Here is a 25343-nt window from a genome sequence, read left to right as displayed (position 1 = left end):
AGGTGATGATTTGGGGGGAGTGGAGAGTGAGGGAGGGGTTTGGCAACTCATGACCACCCAAAAAAAAAAATTAAGTGGTCTTTAGTCCCGTGCAGACTCTTTCTGTTTTGTAAGTAAAGGCAGAGAGACGGAAAGAGACACAGAGTACTAAGAATGAGTATTTAAACTGTCTATGACTATTATCCCCTGATATTGCTCTAAATGTGAGATCCTTGTCTAATGTCTACTAGGTCAATACAGTAAAGGTGGTAAGGAGTCACATCACTATGAATATTATCCATATAAACTAAACCAAAAGACAGAAGAACCTTGTAGGTAAAAGGAAGGCAGTCTTGCAGATTCTACATAGAGATGCAAATAAAGGAACTGTCAGAATTGGCTTTATTGAACTTCCAAAGGCACTAAATATCATGTCTTCAGGCAGGGTCATCTTGTCTCATGGTATTCATGATGACTGTGACCAAAATGACTACCAGGAAAATAAGTGCAATTATTTGCTGACATTTGTTGCAGGAGATGAGAAAGTAGATAAATTCTAAAAACTAACTCAAGAAGACCCTCCAAATCTCAAATCAACATATACTTGATGACACACATTCATAACTTCAGTGCAAAGATGTATGGAGGGGGAAGTGACCATGAAAAAGTGTTGGAAATATGAATCAAGATAAAAAAACTGAAAGAAAGAAGTCAAGACTATGGAGAAGCCTCATGTGTTTAATCATAAATACTTCTTCAGCAAGGTACTTAATATGGTATTCATTAAATAATGTCAGAAAAAAAATGAAACTGACTATATCTGGTCAGAAAATGACTGGTTTCCAAAGTGGGAGTCATTGCCAAGTCAGTTTTTAATGTATATTTAGACTATTGACTTGTTATAGCAAAAATAAAAAATATTCAGATTACTTCAACCAAATCTATCTATAGAAACAATGTAAAAAATGAGAAACAGATGAAGAAATAGATGTACATTATTTATATAAATTTAACTTATATGAAACAGTTAACATAATTAAGACAGCCAAATAATCCAGAAAGTACAGCAAAGATTTGGTCACCACATGAAGAAATATGGTAGGCAAGAGTTATAGCAGTTTCAAATAATCTGATTTTTAAAAAATTTTATGGAAGAAAATTATGAGTAATGTCGCCTCATAAAATAGCAAAAATTTATGAAAGAAAAAATTGCATGATGCTTGGTGTGAGACCTTATTAAAGCCAAAAGGACAACAAACAAAAATCCTAAAGATCTCTCAAGATTTATGCAGCAAATTGTTTTCTCCATCTGAAACAATGGAACCACCACCTTTCAGTTCCTACATCACAATGCCTGGTGTGTTGCATGAGGAAACAGAAATGTCATTAAGGAAAACAAGGATGTGAATTATGCGAAGAGGAGATCACATAAGTAAACTGTTGTTTTTTGTTCTATTAAAAAATATGCCAGGTAATTACAATTGGCTCTTCTGGAGGAAATGATTCAGAGAAGGAAAAATGAGTCTCAAAGAAAGAATCTACATAAACCAAACCAAACCTGATGCAAATATCCAAAAGCCTAATAAAGATATTTGCATATGGGATTTGATATTAGAACATTAATTTCATTTTAACAAATTCTTTTACATTAAAAAAATACCAATGTTTCATTAAGTGTTAGGGAGCAAATTTCCCTAGAAACAATGACGCAGTGAAGATTTTTTTTTCATTTATATATATTTTCTAGACAGACCAAAAGAGAAGGTTTTCTTTTGTTTTTTTTCCTATGGAAGCTCTTCCTGACCAGAGTAATTGTCTTACTGTAACTACTGTGCTATTATTTGTAAGTTATCCTTGAAACATTGCTATTCATTTACTAATATCATTGAACTCCTGTGTTGTTGCATTGTAATGGAGCAGTGGCTTCAGTAGCTAATTAGGCTCTTTAACTGTGAGGAGACATGCTTTTTCCTAAGATGTGACCTATGTCAGTGACTACTGGTTTGGAGAGAACCACTTAACTATTATGACATGATAGAGATGATACCATTAAAGGCCTATACCATGCAGAGGAGAGATGCCTACCTGAGGGTAACAGGAAGCATTATATCAAAAATCATCAGTATTTCAGCCTACTTTCTCATCTCTATAACAGTCTTTATGAATGTAACTTATGCAAATGGCAAAGGCATTTTTGAGGAAGCTAAGAGAAGGAAATAAGGAGCCTTTTTACAAAGAACGTTCTTCAACAAACCACTTTTTTTGTCTTTTGTATCCCCAACACTGAACATAGCGATTGGAGCACAGGGGGTCCTAAATACCAGCTGATTAAGCCCGATAATCATACAATGGACAAAAAGGTAAAAGAGGGTAGCTAGGAGGCAAAGTAGAGTACTGTCTGGAATCAGGAAAACTCATCTTCCTGAGTTTAAACTCAGCCTCAGACACTTACCAGCTGTGTGCCCTTGGGCAAGTCACTTAACCCTGTTTGCCTCATATGTAAAATAAGATGGAGAAAGAAATGGCAAACCAATCCAATGACTTTGCCAAGAACATCCCGAAAGGGGTTCTGTACAGTTGGACACAACAACAATAACAAAAAGCATGAATATAAGATCTCACTGTGCTTACTATAGATTGTTTTTTCAAAAAATTTTATTCAGTTTTGTAAATTTAGACTTACAGAATAAAAATGGTGTTCTCCCATGCATATGTGAACACAAAAGACATGATAAGGGAGAGCGCTGTCCCTCTGATTATAATACCAAGCAAGACATAAAAGAGGTAGACATGTTTGCCATAATGGTACACTACTATGACAAATGGTTGGATAAATAAACATTAAGTGCTGATTACTCTGTGCCAAAGACTATGCTAATTTAGGTATAGCACAGAATGCAGATTGAAGGACTCTCTCTCTCTCTCTCTCTCAATACATACATACATACATATATATATATATACATATATGTGTGTGTGTATATATAAATATACACACATACATACATATATATGCACAGAGATACAGATAAACATATATGAAGATTGTGTGTGTATACATGACATGTCCCAAATGTTCTTGTTTTCCCATGAAACTGTTCTCATTGCCTCAAGTCCCAGAACAGTATAGACTCTCCTAAACGTTATCTCTAACCACTAAAAAGTTATGTACAATTTTCCACATATTAAAAAAAAATCAAATGGATGAAGAAAGCCTATTGTGTAAACTATGATCTAAAATTGGACAGAATGGTCATAGAGATAGTCCATCAACAAATATACAATATGTAATATATGAATATATATGTATATATAATATGTGTAGATAGATACAGATAATTCAGATATCATAAGACCCTACCGATGGACACCTCTTCTCTGCAGATAAAAATCTTCTGTGCTGTTTGTTTCTCACGATGTAACTAGATAACTAAAAAACATATTATCTTAGTTTTTAAAAAGAAATTATCTTAAGGGCGGCCACCTTTTCTCTTTTGTGTCCTAGGTCATTTTGAGGAATTATGCTAACATGCCATGATACTAAGTGTTAAGATGGCCTTGATACTTCCAGAGCACCATTCCTTTTTGTTGAAATAAAGAACAAAGAACTAGTGAATGCCCATCAAAAAATATGGCATAGGAATGTAAAGGAATCATATTGGACCATAAGATATTAAGAAAAGGATGGTTTTAGAAGACAGACTTTAGAAGACATGAGAAGATGTGTATGCATTGATACGCAGTAAGTGAACAAAACCAGGAGAATGATTTACACTATAACACTGTAAAACTAGACAATTTTGAAAGACTTAATACGATGACCAAGTACAATTTCAGAGGTAATGAATCATGCTGCTCAGCTCCTGACACAGAAGTGAAAATCTGAAGATGCATAATGAGACACATCATATATGCTCTGGATATGGTCAATGTGGGAATGTTTTTTCTTGATTATGCATATTTGATATAAGGGATTTGTTTTTTCTTTCCCCTCCTCTGCTCACTGGGGAAGGAGAACAGTTAGAAGAAGAGAAAATCAATGCTCATTAATTAAAAAAATAAAATTTGAAAAACGTAAAGGTCACAGGTTCACTTGTCATCAATCAGCCTTTTATGCTTCTATTATTTTTTGAATATTTGGAATATTATAAACAAATATTAAGATAGGGGTCTACTACACTTAAACCTTTTAAAAGCACCGTTCTAGCTGCCTGCCTACAAGGCACTGTAAATACAGTCACTGTAATTAAGTCAGTGAGTAGAGGCCAGATGTGCCAATTAAAACAAAATATACTGAGACCTTTGATTTTGGCAGCAGTTCAGACATTATGATACCATAATACCAGTAGTCACACCAGTCCCTCTTCCAAGTTATATGTAGGTTTATTTGTCTTACTTTAACATTTTCTAAGACTATTTCCCCCCCCTGCCCTTTTAGCATAATAACAGGAGCTAGCTGGCTCAATGGATGGAGCTCTCGTCTAGAATCAGGAAGACCTGAGTTCAAATCCAGCCTCAGACACTTACTAGTTATGTGACCCTGGGCAAGTTACGTAACCTCTACTTACTTTAATACACAGGAGAAGGAAATGGCAAACCACTCCAGTATCTTTGCCAAGAAAATCCCATGGACAGTGTTAGCATGCGATGGTCCATGGGGTCATGAAGAGTTGGACATGACTGAACAACAAACATAGGAACTAGTGAGCTGAGAAAAATTGCCATCTTTACCTACCCCTACAAGATAATGCTAGAGGAACCGGTTTCACTGGTGAGACATGAGCATACTTAGCACTGCATAATCTGTTTTTGTAATGCCGAGCATGAAAAAAGACATGAGTTTTCTTGACTTCTAAAAAATTACTTTTTCCATTCTGAAGCAAGAATTTTGAATTCAAGAACAAAAGCAAAGTACCTCAGGTTCCATTAAATAGGAACTGTCCAAGGGCTGGGAGGGGGGAGCTCTATTCTGGGGTCACTGGCAGCTTTGCAGGAATAAGCTATAGGTTTCCTCACTGCTTTTGTAAAGCTTAAAATGCCATGTAAACATGAATAATAATCATGATGATATGATAAATTAGTATTTCTATTATAGTAACATATCATGACAAATATTATTTATAATTTTATATGTTATAAAAATGCTCTGATGTTATATATTATTGTAATAATGTTATTATGAATAAGAACTTAGCAGCAGCATGATAATTCTTTTACCACTGTCACAATCATTAAATAACATAGAAAATGATTAAGATGAAGAAATTAAAATGATCAGAAAACTCAATAAGCTTCCAACTTCCAACTCTTAACTAGTTTTCACTAATAGAAATCTGAGCTGCTTCCTTCTAATTGGCCAATTTACATGCATTGAAACTGCTTTCCTAGAAACTCTTCCAAAACGTTGTGGAATGATCATCTCATTTTTGGATTTTGCATGTCACTAAAATGACTTCTAAAGAAACGACAACTAAAGATTTTTAAATTCTATAAAGTAGTCAAGACTTCAACTTAGAAAAAAATTTTCAAGTGGAAATATTTTGCATTGCTATGGATTCGAACCCAAGTCTTTTGGACTGCAGGCCTAGAGGTCTACCCACTGTGCCACCTAGGTACCTCAAGGGTATAGGAAGACACACACACACACACACACACACACACACACACACACACGAAGGCTTTTTAAAAAATGCCCAAAAGGCAGAGAAAAACAAAATTGTTAGGCTTCATAGGACTCAATGAAAAAGGAGTTAAGTCCAGAAATGCCCTAACACCTTACAATTTGCAACCTTAGCAGCTGTAGGAACATAACACTAGCTTGGGATGCCAAGGTAAAGGGGGTGAGGACTAGGGGAGGAAGAGGGATTACCTTGTCCAGCAGGATCACATCACAGCTTTTAAAATTCTAGAGCACAGTCACTTAAAGGCCTACAGCTGCTGGGAAAATGTTAAGGTTTCAAACAGAAACACACAAAATCTGAGTCATTCTTTTCCCATAACTCATTAATTCGGTTCCCACCTCTTCCAAGCTAACAAATAATTGTGTTCCATAACAAGTCTGCCTTCTGTAAAGTTCCTGTCCCTGTGGCGTTTCAGATGGGGAGGTTTCAAGCTTGCTGTCTAGCAAGTGTCTGACTGCATTTAGATGAAGTGAAGAATCCAAGCGGTAGGTTAGAAAAACAAAGACGGCATTTAACATCGTCTGTGGGCTAGCCGGGAAATATTCTAATTTAATATGGCCACCGGATAATAAGGTCTGGAGCACAGATAAGGACGGGAAAGTGCCCAGAAGGCCACGGCAAGCCTGCTCTTACCTTCTGTCTCAGTTCAGCAGCCAGTGGAGTCTGTTCAAGTGATAAAAATCGGAGTCAGGGCAATGCTACTTTAGGTGTTAAATCTTCTTACTTGTAAGTGATATCTCTACTTCATTCAAGACAAAGGTAGATAAACTGGCACTTTCCTCTTGCAAGAACTGCTGCTCGCAGGCAGGAGGGTCATGGTTCTGGGTCTGTGCTTGAAGCACAAGTGGAAATGTCACAGGGGCAAGCAATGGATAATGAGTTTTTCTAACAGACTTTCAATTCTCAATTGAGCTAGCTCCATAGTAGTTAAGAAGTAATACTGACTACCATTTAGTCAGTGAACTCTACCCAGTCAGAACACAGTCTTAACAGTTTCTGGAAAACTCCTGTTCCTTTTCACCCTCTCTCATGAATCCCATTTTTCTAGCCCCTTCGTTGTTGTGACTTTTTTTTTGTCTTCACTCTCTTTAGCCATAGAATACAGAATGATAAAAAATATTCTTAAAGAGAAGTTACAAAATCTTGAGGGTTTCTTCCCTATCATCACCTGCCATAATGTTAAGTAGGGAAACCAGGAAGATACACAACTATTGTATCAGGACTTTTGCAGGTGGTAAATATGCCCTAGATAAGCAGGAAAGTGGAACCTGCCAACTTATTTGCATGCTAATCAAAGAGGATACTGGGACTAAGGCTAATCTTATGGCCCCAGCCCACACAGCCTCTATGGGATTGCAGGGTGGGGAAAGCTACAGAGTTCCTGAAATGGATTTAAAAAACAAAGGCTAACAATCAAGAAGTTAATGGGAGTTACAAAGAATTTCCTAACCCCAAGTCACATAGTTGTCTCAGACCCAGGATCTCTGATTCAATACCCAACAAAGACAGGCAAGAGAATAGATTTAATCTTAGGCTGGAGCTTTCTTCGATTTTTTGTTGCCTCCCCAGACTAGGTGGGTTGTCTCATAGACTGGGCTATAGCTACAGGATTATCAGCCATCCCTCATCAGAGAGAGGCTTTCTAGACACTGTACTGCAGAAGACTGGAAAACAGAGAAGCAAATGACTTTTAAGAGGTAAAGTCCAGCAGATGGTACCAAAGAGTAGCTTGATGACCATGAGACCAACAGAGATGTCCAGTAAGGAAAAAGTGAAAGAGTGGAGACTTGATACCCAACAGAGACACCATGATATACAGTTGAGAATAGAGATAAGATATTGCTACGGTGGCTGTTCGTCCTTCATTCTTGAAGAGGACCATGACATCAGGGAGGTGATGTCATGACATGTAAGTGAATTGGAATTAAGTGAGGGAGGGCTATGCACTCCTCCAAAGCCTTCTGGGTCCAGTGGCAAGACATATATATATATATATATATATATATATATATATATATATATATAGAGAGAGAGAGAGAGAGAGAGAGAGAGAGAGAGAGAGAGAGAGAGAGAGAGAGAGAGAGAGAGATCAGGACAACTCAGGACAACTGGAGATGACCCTGGATGCAGTGGGAGACCTTGACCTTTTGAACCTAAGGTCTTTCCCAGGTCTGAGTTTGACTGAGGCAAAGCCCATCCATTGACTAAGGCTTAATAAGGTAATTGATGGGGTGAGCACAAAGAGAAGAATAGTGGTACCACCAGAGGACAACAACTTGGCCACATGTGTGACCTCCATGCATGTTCCCTGGTCAATGCATATTCTCTGAACATATGGCCTTCCCCACTAATGACATGATAGAGTGAGAGAGTCTACCCAATGTGCATACATGGGGAACTTTTCCTGTCATTTTATTTGATAAGATGCTTGAATAATTGTCTTTTTGTTTGAATGAATGTGTTCTCTGGCTGTCTGATAAAAGTAAAACCATCTGTGAAAGTAATGATAGATGGTCTTGAATGGGCACTCACCCACCTAGTACAATACCTCGAACCTAGGGTAGATCTTTATATCTGGAGTCCTAGTGTGTAAATGGTTGGCCCAGGTGCTATAATTATAACATATAAAGGGTGTACCCAGGAGGAACCTGATAGGCCTCTCTTGCTTGAATCCCCTGTGTCCTTAACAAGGCGCTAATCCTTTGACAAGGTAAGCTCTTAAGAGGCTCCAGGACATCTTTTTGTCCCTTTAATGCTACATTAAGGATAATTGATTGAACATGGCTACTTTACACCTGAGCTAAACCCTTAAACTTGACTTTTAAAAACAGAGATGGAAGAGCTGAGCAAGATATGTGGCTAGAACCAAAGCGGAGAAAGACTTGCAGGAAAAGTCCTCCAAAGACTAAACCTGGTCCATTCCAACTTTGACTTACTAGCAATGGCGTCCCATTCCTGATGTGTTAAACTACTTTAACACAGGGAATCTCATCTCTAGTATTTGTAGCAAGTCAGCTATATTGTCTTTTCTATCACTAAACTAGAATTCATTTTTCCTCTGTTAGGATGCTACTTTGCCCTTGTCTCTGCTGAATTTTCCTCCATACTTTCTTGATGATTTCTCTAATTTCACAAGTCAAGTTTGGGGCATTTACAAGCACATTCAACATGAAAATTTAATGAGTGTGTTCACAATCCCATCACTCAAATAGGCAATTAAATAATATCTAATAATACCAGGCTGAGTCCCCTGTCAGATATCATTCAGTACACCCTGCAAATTCAGGTTGAATATTGAGCTTCCTTGAACAACCCCTCCCAATCCCCCCCCCCCAATGAGCTATATAATGCACACAGAAAGGACTTTGACTTAATGGCATCTTAGCAACAAAACTGTTTGATATTAAGTGTATAGTTCATTTTCGTCTGTGATTTCATTGGTGTAGTGCACTTACTGAGAGCAAACTTCTACCAATGCTGCTCAGCAGTCTGTCTCTGCAATTTTAGGTCTTACAGAGTTGACTGAGGCACTAAATGTTAAGAGACATGACCTTGGTCATAGCAAGGATAGAAATTGAATGCAACTAATTCATCCCTCCAATTAAAACAGCGGTGTCAGACTATATAGCCTTGGTGGCATGGAGCAGATCAAAATGTAACTGAGAAATATTTAACAAAATAAATAAATGATTAAAAATATCCAACAAAATAAAACAGAGATAATATTACATTTTAAAATTAAGTCAATATATGTGGTAGCATGGATCCTTACGTAGAGATTAGTGGCCTGTTTCTATTTGAGTTTGACACATTGCATTACACCCAACCCAACCCTGCCTCTCATGCATCTAGCATTAAGAAACACAACCTAACCCTCCAAAATGAATACTTAGGTGCAATATTATTAAATGGTATGTGTAAAACTGCAAAAATCTTTTCACATTTGGAGTTGCCTAATTGGGGTATGGTTTGCTTGTTTTAATTCAGAGGGTTTTCCCTCTTCACACCCCAGTTTGTCCATTGGCTACTATACCAGCTCTCTATCTGGGGATCACCTGGCTCACTAAGCATTCTCAGTCCAGCTGGCACCTTAATTCTAGGGTTCCAATTTCAGTTTTCTCATTAAAAGGCCAGTAACACAGGTCTGTTACTTACAGTCTCCTCCCGGAGCCCCTAGGAACAAAATTAAAACCCAGACTTGGGTTCCTTAAGAAAAAGAGATTTTTTTTCTGAATCAAAAAGTCTCCTAGAATAATCAAAATAAGATATACTAGAACTTTTTTATCTGAGCTTTCTAAATAAATAAAAGGACTACAGGACTGTAGAATAGGAAGAATTTCAGTCTTTGAAAGACAAAGGTATATTTACTGTGAAGCACCACAAATGATTACAATGGTGCTGAAAGGTCTAGTTCAAATCTAGGGGCTCTGGATTCCTGGGACAGCTCTAATGCAAAAGCTGCTGCAGAAAAAAGATGAATGTCATTTTTATGAAATAGAAATCCAATTTTACTTATGGGACAAAATTAAATAAGACATAGGTTATTTCCTTTCCTACAATCTATAATTAAGTTTCATTTGTGAGTAATGATGTCTTCGATCCAGAGCCTGCTTTCCTTTATGCCACAGAACCCCATCTTCCCTGGGTCTCTGGCAGCTCTCCAATATCTGATGCCTTCCTGATAAAACTGATCAAAAGACTAGATATGGATCTTATTATGACACCAAATGCAGGACCATTCAGACTTTGCAGTAAGTCCTTAGGAATAATCTCTCTTTTCCCAAAAAAAGTTCTCATTAATTTCTATTACCTTGTATTGAATACCAACAGATATATAAAGGATATGAGAAGAAACTGACAAAAATAATTGTCATTTTTCTGATCAGAACAGTGGGGAGGAACTCTCAAACGGTAGATAAGATTCGGAGAAACACTGAATTATGACACAAGAAACCTAATTTCCATTTGTCTTTTGTTAGTTGATTGATTGGTTGGTTGGTTTAAAGTTTGGGTTTCCCTACCTCACCAGGCTGGAAGTGCATGGGCTACTTTACAGTCCAATCCTACCAGGATTGTCATGGGAGCTTTGACCTGCTCTATTTCTTACCTGGGCAGGTTCTCCTCTCCTCAGGCAACCTGCCTCAAGGGGCTCATCACACTAATACCAAGTTTAGGGCATGACCCCTGGCAACTCAGAACTTCCAAGCTCAAGAGATCTACCAGTCTCAGTCTTTTCAGTAACTGGGCATGCACTCCCATACCCAGCCTGTTGTTCAGTGGTGAGTCCTACCACTTACAAATTCTGGTCCCCTGTGGCAGGTTCTCCATGCCTCGGTTTATGTGGGCATTCTTGTTGTCTGTCTGACTCAAAAAACTGTAACCCTCAATATAAATACTAGACAATAAACGTATTGAGCACCTAAAATATTTTTAGCTTTTTGTAGTGAAAGCTCTCTTACAGAAAAAAGATGGATAAATATAATGTAATATTGAAACAATGGAATATAGATTGTTAGAGTTGGAGGGGACCTTAGAAGTTAACAAGTGTATCACTTAATTCCACAGGTGAGGAAAAAGAAGTGGAAAGAAATGAGATAGCATAGCCAAGGTCATATGGCTAGTCAGGGGCAAAAGTGCGAACAGAACTCAGGTTCTCCTGCCACCCAGAAGATATTCTCTCAGAGTTATAACTAGCAATTCTGATACCAGGACAAGATCTCCAATTAATTTTGACACATTAACTGAGCCAGGAATTGGCTTATCACTATAATATTTCCAATGTGCAGTCACTCAGTTTTAAAGACTTCTAGGCAAAGAAGAAATACAACTCCCAAAACAACAAAGTTTAATGCTTTGAAATAACTCTATTAGAAAGTTATTCTTTATACAAAATGATGAACAAGAGGACTTCAGAGAGGCCTGGAAGGACTCATATGAACTGATGCTGAGTGAAATGAGCAGAACCAGGAGATCATTGTACACAGTAACAAGGACTATTTCTGGTAGACTTAGCCCTTCACAGCAATGCAAGGACCTAAAACATTCCCAAAGAACTCTTGAGGTAAAATGCCATCCACATCTAGAGAAAAAACTATGGAACTGGAACATAGAATGTAGCAGACTATTCTCTCTTGTTTTGGTTTGGTTTTTCTCATGGTTTCCCATTCATTTTAATTCTTCTACGCAACATGACTAATGTGAAAAGGTGTTTAATAAGAATGCATGTGTAGGACTAATATAAGATTACATTCTGGCTCAGGGAAGGAGGGGGAAAAATTTTAGATTTATGGAAGTGATTGTTGAAAACTGAAAACAAATTAATTAATTAATTAAAATTCAAAAAAAAAAAGAAAGTTATTCTTTACATTTAACCTAAATTTGCCTTTCATGAACTTTCAAACAATGTCAATGTCTTGATGGATTAAAATAGATATCAATCATGTTCTTATGGATTAAAAATAAATTAAAATTAAGATATACCTATCTGCAAATTGGCTGCATTCCAAATTTGGACCATAAGATATAAAAACAACAAAATCTTAGGTGATAGAGAGATTATTATATGGATTTTGATATGCTGTGGATCGAAATCAGGTCCCCTGAAAAATATTAAGAAAGTGTCATAAAAACTTGACAACTGCTTCCAACTAACAGTACCAATATTAGCCCCATCCCGCAGAAGTGACATTGCAAAGGATTTCAACCTTATTTCTTTATAGAATGCAACTTATCTATTCAGTTCAACTGGAACAATATACAATACATAAATCTACAAGGAAATCTGAAAGTACAGGGACCCTGATATAGATAGATAGGTAGAGATAGATAGATAGATAGATAGATAGATAGATAGATAGATAGATAGATAGATAGATAGATAGATAGATGATAGATAGATAGACAGACAGATAGATATGTGTGTGTTCATCCTTTGTTGCCAAAGAAGACCATGCCATCAGAGAAATAATGACATGACTTTCACTTGACTTTGTTTTGAGTGAGGGAGGGCTGTCCAGGTCACCAGCCTCACTTCTCCTCCAGAGCCATCTGAATCCAGTGACCAGATATTCATCAGGATGGCTGGAGATGACCCAGGATGAGGCAATTGGGATTAAGTGACTTGCCCAAGGTTACACAGCTAATGAGTGTCAAGTGTCTGAGGTGAGATTTGAACTCAGGTTCCCCTGACTCCTGCACTGGTGGTCTATCCACTGCACCACCTAGCTGCCCTTACTCACTATCCAGTAGGTCTTTTTAAAAGTCTCATAATTTATATAGGTACTTATATACTACATTGGTTGCCTAGATGTTATCTTTGCTCCTACTACACAACCAATCCATCTCCTTTTCTGATTATACATCTTATGGTAAATTTGTTTTTCCACTGACCTCTGGGAGGACCATAATTTTGACTATTTAGAAATTGATTCTTTAAAAATTCCATCCAAATTCATAGCATTATCTGAACAACAAGCATGCTTCATCTACTTGGGTTGTGTGGTTTTTTTTTAATGCGTAGATAGTTAAGGTGAATTTTTGAATGGTTACTATTCTAATTTAGGAGGCTCTGAAATGTTTTGGAGCTTGATACAAATAGGATAATGTTATTTAAAATAGGGGCACCTTGTAATTTACAGGAATTCCTTATGCATTTTAACTTTGTGGTGAACACAGAGTTTCCATGATAATGGAAAATATCTTGGAAGACGTCTTCCTCTGTTATGCCTTGCCTGATATTAATCAACTAATCATCAGAGCAGCAGGAGACATCATGTTAGGGGAGAATCTTAAATGGTGCTTTTTCCTCTACCAAATCAATGCATTTTTTAAAATAGCAAACAATAAGCATAACAGAATCTTATATTTCCTTCATCTCTCATCTGTGCAACTGTGAAGATGTGGTCCGGTGTAGAATAGCCTATTGAATTCTCATGCCTTCATCAAGGATGCCATCAACATATTTGTAGACTATTCTCACAAAGTTTTTGCAAAGATGAAAGAAAGAGAGAGACAGAGAGAGAGAGACAGAGACAGAGACAGAGAAACAGACAGACAGAGACAGAGAGACAGAGAAAGACAGAGAGGGAGAGACAGAGAGAGACAGAGAGAGAAAGAGATGTAGGAAAGGATGAGGAAGGGACAAGATGAGTGAGAAGGAGGAAAGTGTGCCTACACTCAGAGCCAGAAGTTGGCTGTCACTGTAGGTCTCAGAATTTTGCCTGCTGCTTTGCTGCCTTGGATAAACCTCTGCACTGAAATCCTCTTTCCTGATTGGTGACTTCTTCCCTGGGACCATCATTTTAGGAAGGATCCTAGCTATGCTTCATATCACTTACATCTGAAATCTTTCTCAGTTCTCCTTGCCCACTGGCTGCTACATTGGTCCTGTGCAGGTTCCCTTCTTTACTTCCCCCCCCCCAACTTTTCAGTTTTCCTTTATAAGTTGTCTTCCCTCATTAAAACATAAGCTCCTTGAGGGGAGGAACAATTGTGATGCTTTCTTGTATTTGTATCCTCACTGCTCAGCACATGGCCTGACACATATTAAGTGCTTAATAAATGTTTTATCAATTAATCTAATTGTTAATGATGTCCTCTTAAGCATGCTTTTCAAAAATATTCATACCTGTGATATTTTCTATTTGTTTGATAACTTCAATTCTTCCCAATATCTGGAGAATCAATTTCTCAATATACTTAAACCTCTGTCATATCCACCATGAACCTCCTCTAGATCTGATCTTATTGCTTTTCCCATTTCTTTCTTTTAAGTATCCTTTCTACCTTCTCATGTAGCACATTAGAAACTTTGATACTGAATCCAAATGTAATAGCTTTACTATCAATGACATAGAAGATTTGTTCTAGAAATATAAACACATCTTTTTTCAATCTTTGCTGTCCTTCAGTGTTCTTGAAGTGATTTGGTTTAAGTAGGTCCAATGTCAAACTTTCTGAAAATGTGTTTTCTAGCTCCAACACTTTTCACTGTTTCATTATGAGCACTGTTCACAACCTACCACACTCATCCTCTGTATAATTGCATAAGTAACTTTGTATTCTAAACTAGCCTTGCTCTGGCTATCAACCTTCTCCAGTCAACTAGGAGATCAAATATTTGCTGGCTCAGGCAGTTTCTAGGGTCTCTTGGCCTCCTCATTATGGCAACTTTACATTCGCTAAACTTTCATAAGAATGATAATTGTTTATATCCATTCCTTCTTCTTTATTCATTTCCAAGTATCAATAACTTATTAAAATAGGTCAGGTCAAAGTTGTTTCATTGCATGCCACATGTTTTTCCTATTCTGATTATTCTAATCTGGTGTTGTTTTGATCTTTGTTTTTACAACTCAAGGGTGCAATTGTACAATGACAGCTGATTCAGAGTGACCATCCACTACCTACTGGACATGTGGAACTAGAGATGTCCCATAGACATCTTACTTAAAGTCAGTCTGAACAAAATTAAACTTATCTTTTCCCAAAAGCCCTTCCCAATTATCATCAAAGGCACCACTATCCTTCCAGTGACCCAGCCATTCAATTTACATGTTATCCCTGACTACTCGTCCTCTCACTCCCCATATCCAATGTATTGTCAAGTCCTGCCAATTCAGCTTTCATGTATATGTCCCTCTCTCTCCAGACATTGACATCATCTTGGTAAAGGTACTCATTACCTAATGCCTGGACAACTTCGATGACTTGTTTGTTGGCCTCCCTGCCTCAAATCTCTCCCTCCTCTAATCCATCCTTCACTTAACTACCAAAGTAAATTTCCTAAAGGTCTGACCATGTCATTCCCCCTTTCAGTAAATTAAAGTGACTCCTTATAATCTCCAAGATCAAATACAAAATTCTCTGTTGGCTTTTAAAGTCTCTCACAATCTCTTCCCACATACACATCCCATTAAAGAAGTCTTCTTTGATTTGCTCCATGATCCAGTGACATTAGCCTTCTTTCTCTTCCTCACAAAAGATACTGAATTTTCCCATTCCTTGCATTTTCATTGGCTGACTCCCATACTTGGACTTTTTGCTCCCCCCTTATTTCCACCTACTGGCTTTCTTCAAATCCCAACTAAAATCCCACCTTCTACAAGAAATCATTCCTGGTCTCCTTTAATACTAGTACCTTCCTTCAGATTATCTCCAATGCATCTTGACTGTATATTGCTTGTACATAGTTCTTTGTATATAGTTGTTTCACATTGTCTCTCTCCCTGCCCCCCATACACATCCCTACCAACAAAGTAGGTGCTTTAAAAATGCTTGTTGACTTGAATATTAGAAATGTTCAGACAGACCCTGGATACACACTTGTGGAAGATCCTGTTGAAGAGATTCATCCTTTAAGTGGTTGCAGTAGATAAACATAAGAGTTTGTTTTCAAATATGAAATAGTTTTCTGCTTGTTTCCTTTCTATGATATTTATTATTTTCTATCTGGAATTACACCTATTTGCATAGCCCTTCTCTCTCTTATTCAGTTATAAAATCCTTTGTTGCAGGGACCATGTTTTATTCATCACTGAAGAGCTCACAGCTGTGGGCAAGTTAGATTACACATTATAATAGCCAAGACAAATTACAGGTGTATATAGGCAAAGGGGTTGGTTAGGTGTAATTTTACTAACTGAGGATGATTAATTTCATCTCTATCTTAGTATAAATGAAAATATACTGAATGTGTCCAAAGACCAAAAAGAAAGAAGCTAGTAATCACTATCCTCCAGAACATAAAAAATAATACAAAAAAATAAAAGATTTCTAGTTCATATAAGTCTTTCTACATCTCTTTGAAATCATATATTTACTCACAATAGTATTCTGCCACATTAATATATCACAACGTTTTGTGTATAATAATAAATTGGCTCCCATTCATGAGTCCATCTACATGTTTGTTTTTCTATGGTCCTTCCATTATTGTTTAATTTCCATTTTTGTCGCTCTGATGGGTATGAAGTCAAATCTCAGAATTGCTTTAATGTGCATTGCTCTGGTAGTTATTTGGACTATCTTTTTTTCAAATAGCTATAGATAGCCTGGGTTTCTTCCCTTGAGAACTTACTGTTCACATTCTTAGACAAAAAGTTACTAAACAGTACATGCCCTTTGACCCAGCTATATTAATATTAGCCTTACACCCAAAGAGATCAAAAAAAGAGGAAAAAAGATCCTTTATGTGTAAAATATTTATAAAAACTTTTTGTGGTAGCAACAAAACTGGAAACTAAGAAACCATCTAACAATAGGGAAATCACTAAATAAGTTGTGGTATATAAATGTGATGGAATACTGTTATAAGGAAATAGATGATTTTAAAAAGACATGAAAAGATTTCTATGAACTGATGCAGATAAGCAGAATCAGAACAATTTCACTTTAACATCAATGTTACAAAAAGCCACAATTTTGAGGACTTTCTAAACTGATAAAGAATGAAATTAGCAGAACTAGGAAATAATTAACATAATAACATTTCTGTAAAAAGAAATAGCCATGATTTTATATATATATATATATATGGATATATATGTATATTATATATGAGGGTATATATATATACATATAATATATGTCTGGATATATATTATATATATTGACGATGCAGTGACCATTCATGGTGATCCAGTAAAATATACTATCCATAGTGATGTAACAGATTTAAGGTGCAGAATAAGATTTTAATTTGCACAAAACCAATGAGGGAATTGGTTTTGCTTGATAATGCATATTTGATACAAGAAATATGCTTTTCTTTTCTTTTCCCAAAGGAGTGGGGGATAGGAGTGATAGAAAATAAGTCTGTTAAAAAATATTTTTTAATGGAGAGGTGGGGAGACAGCTACAGATGTGAAATGTTGCATTCACTTTCAGATGAGGTCATTACATTATCAGTTTTACATAACCATCTTATTTTGTTACAAGAGACCTCTCATGAAGAGGGGTTGTAAATGCGGGTAATGTTAAAACAAGACATCAATAAAACTTATTTAAAAAAAAAAAAACTATGCCTTTAGTGGACATCAGGCTCCATATGAGCCAGTGGTGCAATACTGTAGCCAAAAATTCTGGAGATCATAGAGGGTATTAAGAATGAGAGAACTTGTGCATGCCCTCAGGCCATGAAGTGCCTAGGAACACTGCCAAAAGGAGAAAAGGGCTCCTTGGTAGAAAAAGTTTAAGAAGCCCTGGCCTAAAGTAATTTCTCTTCTTGTACTTGATAAATGAGCTAGATTTTTCCATAAGAGAGAGATGAGGACAGAGGGAGTACTGGAGATCAGGCCCCATGAGGATGAGTTATAAATGGAAGGAACTAGAGATCTTTAGAGTAGACTTCTGCTGAGGGTTTAGAGAGAAGATGGAAGATACAAACCCCATTTTGGGTTCCTGAAGGAATTTTAAAAAAAAAGATTCAGAGAAGAAGCTGTCAAAAGAGGAGCAGGCAATCTTCATCATATCCCTATCCCCAGTAAAATACAACAGAGACATCAGACAATTTTCCCTGGGTTATGAAGTTGATATTTCAAAATATCTTATGCAACATTAAACGCATAATATTGATAAGGTGACGTCTCCTTAGGACTCCAGATACAGTTCTGAGTATTTGTCCTAATTCAGCTGGACCACAGAAATGGAAGGGAGAAGAGTATTACTCAGCCAATCTTTTCTTGCCCTTGACTCTACACATGAGGAAGGCACCTTGAGGAGCATCTGGTTATTTTAGAAATAGAGAGAAAACACAGCCAGTGATTTCTGAATAAACATTTCATAACTGAAATAACTGCAAAAAGAAAAAAGAAAAGAGAGGGAGCTTCCAGGGAGAAGGCAGCAAGACTCCCTCTTTCTTCTAACATTCAGTTCTGGGTACCATAGTTTTAAGAAAGCTATTGAGAAGCTGGAAAGCATACAGTAGAGGGCAAGCAGGATGGTAAGTGCCAGGAGTCTATGCCATGAGGACTGAATGAATGAACTTATGAATGATCCAGAGCCTCAGAAGACTCAGATCCAGAGCCTTGGACTCCATTGTCTAAGGACAATTGCATTCACATGTTTGATGGGCTATCATGTGGAAGGACTGGAATGATTCATTTTGTTTGACCGCAAAGGACAGAATCAGCAGGAATGGATAGAAATTGGAATGGCAAATGTATGCTTGACCTAAGAAAAACAACTTCCCAACAATTAGAGCTGTCCAAAGTGGAACGGGCTGGCTAGGAGTTACTCTTCATCGAAGCTCTTTAAGCAGTCTGAATGACCATTTAGTAATCATCATCACAGCTATCATATATATAGCGCTTGAAGGTTTGCAAAGCACGTTTACAAATATTTTCTCATTTCATATTCACAACAACCCTGGGGGGCAGATGCTTTTATTATCTCTCTATTTATCTATATTATATGTGATTTATATAATATAATAATATGTATTATTTTACAGAGAAGGAAACTGAGGCATACAAAGATTAAATGACTTGTCCAGGGTTATATAGCTAGCGAGTGTCTGGGGCTGGATTTGGATTTAACTTTTCCTATTCTGATTCCTCCTATTTCTTTTTCTTCTCTTATTGCTTTTGCTAGGATTTTCCAATACAATATGAAATAACGTTGGTGACAGTGAGCATCCTTATTTCACACTTGATCTTACTGGGAAGGCTTCTAGTTTTTCCAAGTGCAGTATCCACTCATCCACTGCACCATCTCACCAATCAGTTGTCATAAGGGTGATTTCTTTGGGGTTGGCATTAGATTAGATGACCACTGAGGTCATTTCCAGCTTTCAGATTCTGTGATTCTGTGATGGTTTGGCACATCTTGAACTGTGCTGAGAGAGGCAAATATTCTTCCAATGAAAACTTACCTTCTCCTGAAGAATTTCCCAAGATATTCCACCCAAGTGGCAACTCCAAGTGAGCCATAGCCAATACAAGGTCTTCATCTAAAGCGTGAAGCTCTTTCACCTTGAGACCAAATTGATCGAGTAGAGTTTGATGACTGCTACAAGTGAAAGAGCCAACTTGGCTAACGAGAGAACGGGACAGCCTGCAAGCCACATTGTCCATGTATATAATAGAACAACACCCCATGGTCACTGGAGAGTAGCCTTCTGAGTACAGACACGTGGACACCAACACCGTTTCCTCAAATCCATGGCCTGAAATGCAAAAAAATAATTAATGTACCTTGAATCTTTGAGAAGCTGTAAGAAAGACATTTTCCTCCTCTATAAGGAAAACTCGATTATTATTTAAGAAGATACCTTAAGAATGTATTTGAAATTACAAGACCTTTCTAAAGTGAATTGGTCTGAGCACCCAGCTTCATTATAAAGACAGACAATGCCCTCAGAAGAGCTCCAGGGGACTAGAGAGAAATAAAGGAGGGCAGACTGGGAATTTAGTGCTATTTTTCTAACTGTTGTTAATGAGATTTGGCAGAGTCAGTGAGGCCAAACTTAAAATGTTATCTTCTTTGAGTTCTTCCTGGTTGTTAAATTAATCTTTTTGCAGTGGAATAGTCATGGACCATCCTGGTGCATGGACCCTCCTGAGAATGACCTGAATCAGATTAAAATGTAATTAAGAAATGTTTAACAAAATATATAAAAATACAATGTAACATAAATAATGTTAGTTTGTGGTTTTCGAAGTCAACATGTGGCCTAGAGGGGTCCATTTCTATTTGGGTTTGATACAATTGCTTTTTAGCATGTAAGTACAGTCTTCTTTTAATGTTACTCTGTTCTATCAGTGTTACCATTTTGAACAGATATTGGGAATTTATTCAATTAACATTTAAAAAACCCATATACAAACATCATCACATCATGATTCCAATCAGAAATGTCCATCAGAATAAATAAATAAATGGCTTCTGCAACTTACCTGTCTACCATGTGTTATTCAAGATAATTATTATTTCACACATTCATTTTCTTATTATCTTTGTGTGGAAATTTAAGTCACTTGTAGATAAATAAGCAAATGAATTGGAATTTCTTTATAAACTGCTCTTTTCTCACCCAAACTGAGGCTGAACGTTAAAGAGGAAGGAGGCGGGAACTTAGTAGGCACATGTAGATACTGTCATTTCTCTGACATGCCCGACACTATCTGTAATGTCAAAGCACCTTCACAAGGTCACAGGATCCCCACTTTGGATGGGACCTCCGTGATCAGGAGACTTTGGCCTGTGCCTGAATAGGAAACTCATATTATAAATACCTAAATTAACTACAGAGGACATAGGAAGGAAGATACTATCTGCATCCAGAAAAAGAACTGCTAAATAAAATTACGTATAGTGTGATTTTACGTGTGCGTGTGCGTGTGTGTGTGTGCGCGTGTGTGTAATGGTAGCCATATCTACAGCAGAGAGGGAGGGAAAAAAGGGAGGAGAAAGAAATTTACATGATAATTACGTATTTAAGAGGAATAGTTAATTAAATTTGTAGCTTCATGTGCTATCATACTACATTAATGAAATGCTTGTTTTGTTGCATAAATTTTAAAAAAAATAAACAAATAAAACAAAAACCAGCAGTCATTCAGCTTTTGCTTGAAGATTTCCAGTGACAGGACTCACTACCTCATGAAGGAACCTATTTTATTTTGCAATAACTCTAATCATTAGGAAGTTTTTCCTTATATTAAAATAAAACCTGTCTCTGTCATTTCTATCCTTTGTTCTTGCGTCTGCCCTCTGGGGTGAAGTAAAACAAGCCTAAACCAGCTTCTTCATGAGAGCCCTTCAAGTAACTGAATAAAGAATCTGTCTCTCCTACCCCTTCTCCAAGGTTTCTCTTCTTGGCCTTTGTGCTTTTTCTAACAGTAGAATCCCCATGGAGAATATTTTCCTTCCTACATTTTCTAATTTTACCTTCATTCACCCCTACATATCATTTCTCCAAAGGCAAAACTACATCTGTCCAGGAGGCCAAGGAATTTTTTAGGGCAATAGGGTAGAAAGCTGTAGCAGTCCTCTGTGAATATATTGTTTAAAACTCATTTTACGGATAAGGAAATGGAGACCAGGGAGTCTGTGACTTGTTAAGCTTAAAATACCAGTCATTAAAATAGCTGAGATAGAATTTGAATCTCTACCCTATGACTCCAAATTCAGTATTCTTTCCTCTATACCAGGCTGCCTTTCTTCTTAACTTTTAGCCACTTGGCAGAACATTCAGAGACAGCAGAATTTCTAGAAAATAATAATATACTATACAAATTGACAGTATGAGGGTAAAGGTAAGAAATAAGCTTCACTAGCTGGCCTCCATAGGACTCTCTTCCCTCTAGCAAAGGAGAAGTGAGAACCATTGGGCAAGTGCTATTGCTGAAAAGGATCATGACATCATGGAAATGATGCCATGGCAGGCAAGTGGGTTAGATTTAAGTGAGGCAGGGCTTTGCAGAGTCTCCAGCCTTACCTCCTCCTCTGGAGCCATCTGGGTCCGGTGGTGAGATATCAATCAGGATGACTCACAGATATATAAATGAATTCTAAACAACTTCAATACCACCTCTATCCAGGGTTTACTCACTAAAGGTTAAGGGACTGACACCCTAAGAGCCCTAACAAATGACCCAGAGAACATTATTACATGAAATCGTTAGAGGAGGATGTGACACAATTGCTCCTGCATTCTTTTTGGAAGGTTATTCTTCCAAGAAAGCTGGTATAGTGTACAGCACACAGCAAATAACATGCATCTGAGAAACGTGATAACCACTCATTGCACACTTGGGATCAACAGTGAGACAAAGAAAATGGTCTCTGTTCTCAGAGAGCTCGCGATGTAAGGGATGCCCCTCCCAAAGCACAAAGTTGGGGAAGCATAAAGAGGGACAAAAGCTCCATCATCAAAATGAAACGAAAATTCAGAATCTTGGCCAACTTGCTGACATTTTTTGTTTTTTTCTCATAGAAGATGATCAGGAGACTTTAGGGAAGACACTGCAGAGCAGAGAGGAAACAAGATGTTGAGGGGGAAAAGGAGAAAAGGACGAGAGGAGGCAGTTAACAAAGAAGGTGGAAGGAAAGGGAGAGCCAACAGAGTACAGAGAAAGTATCATTTTGGAGTTACCTATCTATTTAACTGGTCTTCTTTCTCTTAAGGAGTCCTGAAGTCCGGCAGGGAAGAGTTAAGGGTTGTTTTCAGTTACAACATCAACAAAATCTCAAGTTATTAAAAGAATCAGGTAACAAGTTTCAGATCACTGGCTTTACTCAAATGGAGTTGTAAGCTTCCTATGTATCTCTTCACAATGGTCAAAATCACTGTACAATGCCATATTTATATTCTCTTCTCCTTCCAGCAACCACAGGTTGCCCCAAAATCTGGCAATGAACTTGTTTTCAGAAGGTGAGTAGAATTTGTAGACTGAAAAGGTGACCACCTACATAGTGGGATTTAAAGAGCCAAGGAAAGTTTCCCTGTCCAAAAACATCACAGAATCACTGAATCTCCAAGTCAGAAAGGAACATAAAAGGTACAAGTCTGGCTTATACTGGGAGCTCAATAATTCCTAGTAGACTGACTGAAACATGGTTTAAGTGAGGCAGAGTTTCTCAAAGTCATCAAAAGTCCAGTGGCAAGGCAAAAGTCAAGAAAACTGGCGATGGCCCAGGATGCAGGGGATGATCTTAGCACCTTCTATGTCTGATCAAACTCTAAGCCCTCCCCAGCACCTGCTTCATGTGTCCTTATGGCCCCTGGAACAAATTGTTCTCATCTGCCTATTCTGCTGGGTTAAGTCTTTGTATGCTTAGGGTAGATATTCCTTCTACCTCCCAAGGGAGGAAGTTTGGGGTTTTTTAGGAAGATTTTTCTTGTCTCAAATCTAAATCTGCCTTTTCCCCAACCATACCTAAATCATTGTTTGTCCTCTTAAAATGCAAAAAAATTTTTAAAAAGTCACCTTAGAAGCATAATACTTTAAGCCATTGGCATCACTTGCACATTAGAATGGATTAAATTCTCAGATTAACTAGCTGTCACCTTGAAAAGAGAAAAACAGGGCCATGAAGAATGGGACATAGGTCACATGTAATGTGATGGAAAGAAGGGAGAGGAGAAAGAAAGGTCTAAAGCATATGACCCTACCCAAAGAAGATAAGCTCAACTAAGGTGTCACAGTGGAAAGCCCTGGGCAACTAAGAGTCAGCATCTGATGGAGCCTGGGGGAAAAGGAGCTGCTAAAAGGAAAAACAGGAGGTCACTGAAGACAAGCTATCTGTTTCATGGTCTTGTCTTAGGTCATCTCTGGCACGAGGCCCTGAAGAGACAGCATTTCTTTTGTTCCATCACTCTGGCATTACTACAAAAAACTTAATTCTAGTGCAGAGTCTGATCTCAGATGCTATGGAAACTCTAACAGAAAAAGTCCCATAGAGCTTGAAAGTAAGCTGGCTTTCCCAAAGCTATCCCTGCCCCTCACTCGGGACACTGTGTTTTCATTTTCTCCTAGTTTGCTTCCCATTTAAAATGCCATATAACAACAACAAGTCTACAGACATATTCACCCATTGGGTATTTAAAAAGGAAATGCTTACCTGGAATGCTAGACTGGAGGACATTATCTCCAATGCGTTGTGCAACCGTCACATGTCTTTGATGAGATCCATTGTAAATGAAATAAAATTCGGCATCTTCAGGGAGGTAAACATTTTTGTCAAACTTTGCATACACCATCATCTGCCCCTGGAAAGTGAATAAAACAAATCATAAACTTTGACTTGGAGAAACAACAATAAAATGGTCTCAAGTAAAAATATATCATATATTGTATTACACAATTGCAGTTAGCATACCCTCACATGTATGTAGCATACCTTCTTCTAAAAATAATATTTTTTAAATTGACAAAATGTAATTATAAACATGTGTGCATACACACACACACACACACACACACACACACACACACACACGAACAACAACAAGAATTACCTATATGGATGCATGGCACTTTGTTTTCATTCCTTAGTCTGAAATTTCCTGGATGGCAAATACATTTTTTATCTGCTATTTATACTGGAGGTCCAATACCATGATGAGCATAACTATTCCTGATAACTAATGCTCTATACTTTTCTAAGCATCTTAAGTACTTGCAAGGCCATTAAATGAATTATCACTCCCTTCCATGCTTTTCGTTTCCCATAAAATTTCCAAGAACCACACTGTGATGGCCATCAAACTAGGATCTTTTGCTATTCTTGTTTTAGTATAATCAAGTGCCTCTGACTGAATCTTGCCTTTATCAATCAAGAGTCTTTCAAGGAGTAAAGTACAGAAACTTTAACTAGAAACAGTATAGGTATTTGCATTGTAAATGTGATTAAAGATCTTCCCCACCCATTAATGGGCCTGCTTATTGAGGGGAGTTTGATTAGGGAAGATTTGGAAGAACACTCACAGCTTTTGTTAAGGAAGCACTGATTCTCAAGAGCTAGGATGCCCTCTGGCGCTAAAAAAAGGAATAAACACTCTGAGTTGAGGTTTTACTTTGGGGCTTAGATTTTGGTAAAAAGGTTTGAGTGCCAGATGAAGACTCTGGGAAGCTGCAAAGGAGCACCGCCGCCCCCTCAGCTTTGAGGACCCAGATGTCGTGCTTCCCTCTAAGTAACAATGGTCAGACAGCTGCACCTGTTTGTTGAATTATGGTCAAG

At 37.5% G+C, this 25343-nt stretch overlaps 1 protein-coding gene across 7 annotated transcripts in view; it reads right to left on the bottom strand.

Annotated features, from left to right (window-relative positions):
• Positions 1–25343, bottom strand: part of ARHGEF28 (Rho guanine nucleotide exchange factor 28) — a 361347-nt gene that overhangs the window by 208692 nt on the left and 127312 nt on the right. For all 7 annotated transcript variants that reach the window (XM_072606341.1, XM_072606340.1, XM_072606343.1 and 4 more), the window contains 2 exons: positions 24225–24372; positions 19531–19824 (listed from right to left, as the gene is read on the bottom strand). In XM_072606341.1, the coding sequence (XP_072462442.1) occupies positions 19531–19824; positions 24225–24372 (442 nt within the window). The remainder of the gene's footprint in view (positions 1–19530; positions 19825–24224; positions 24373–25343) is intronic.

The sequence above is a fragment of the Notamacropus eugenii genome, chromosome 4 (assembly GCF_028372415.1).
Source record: "Notamacropus eugenii isolate mMacEug1 chromosome 4, mMacEug1.pri_v2, whole genome shotgun sequence".
Lineage (NCBI taxonomy): Eukaryota > Metazoa > Chordata > Mammalia > Diprotodontia > Macropodidae > Notamacropus > Notamacropus eugenii.
The sequence above is the reverse complement of the archived record's forward strand: the minus strand, read 5'-3'. Positions and strand labels throughout refer to the sequence as shown.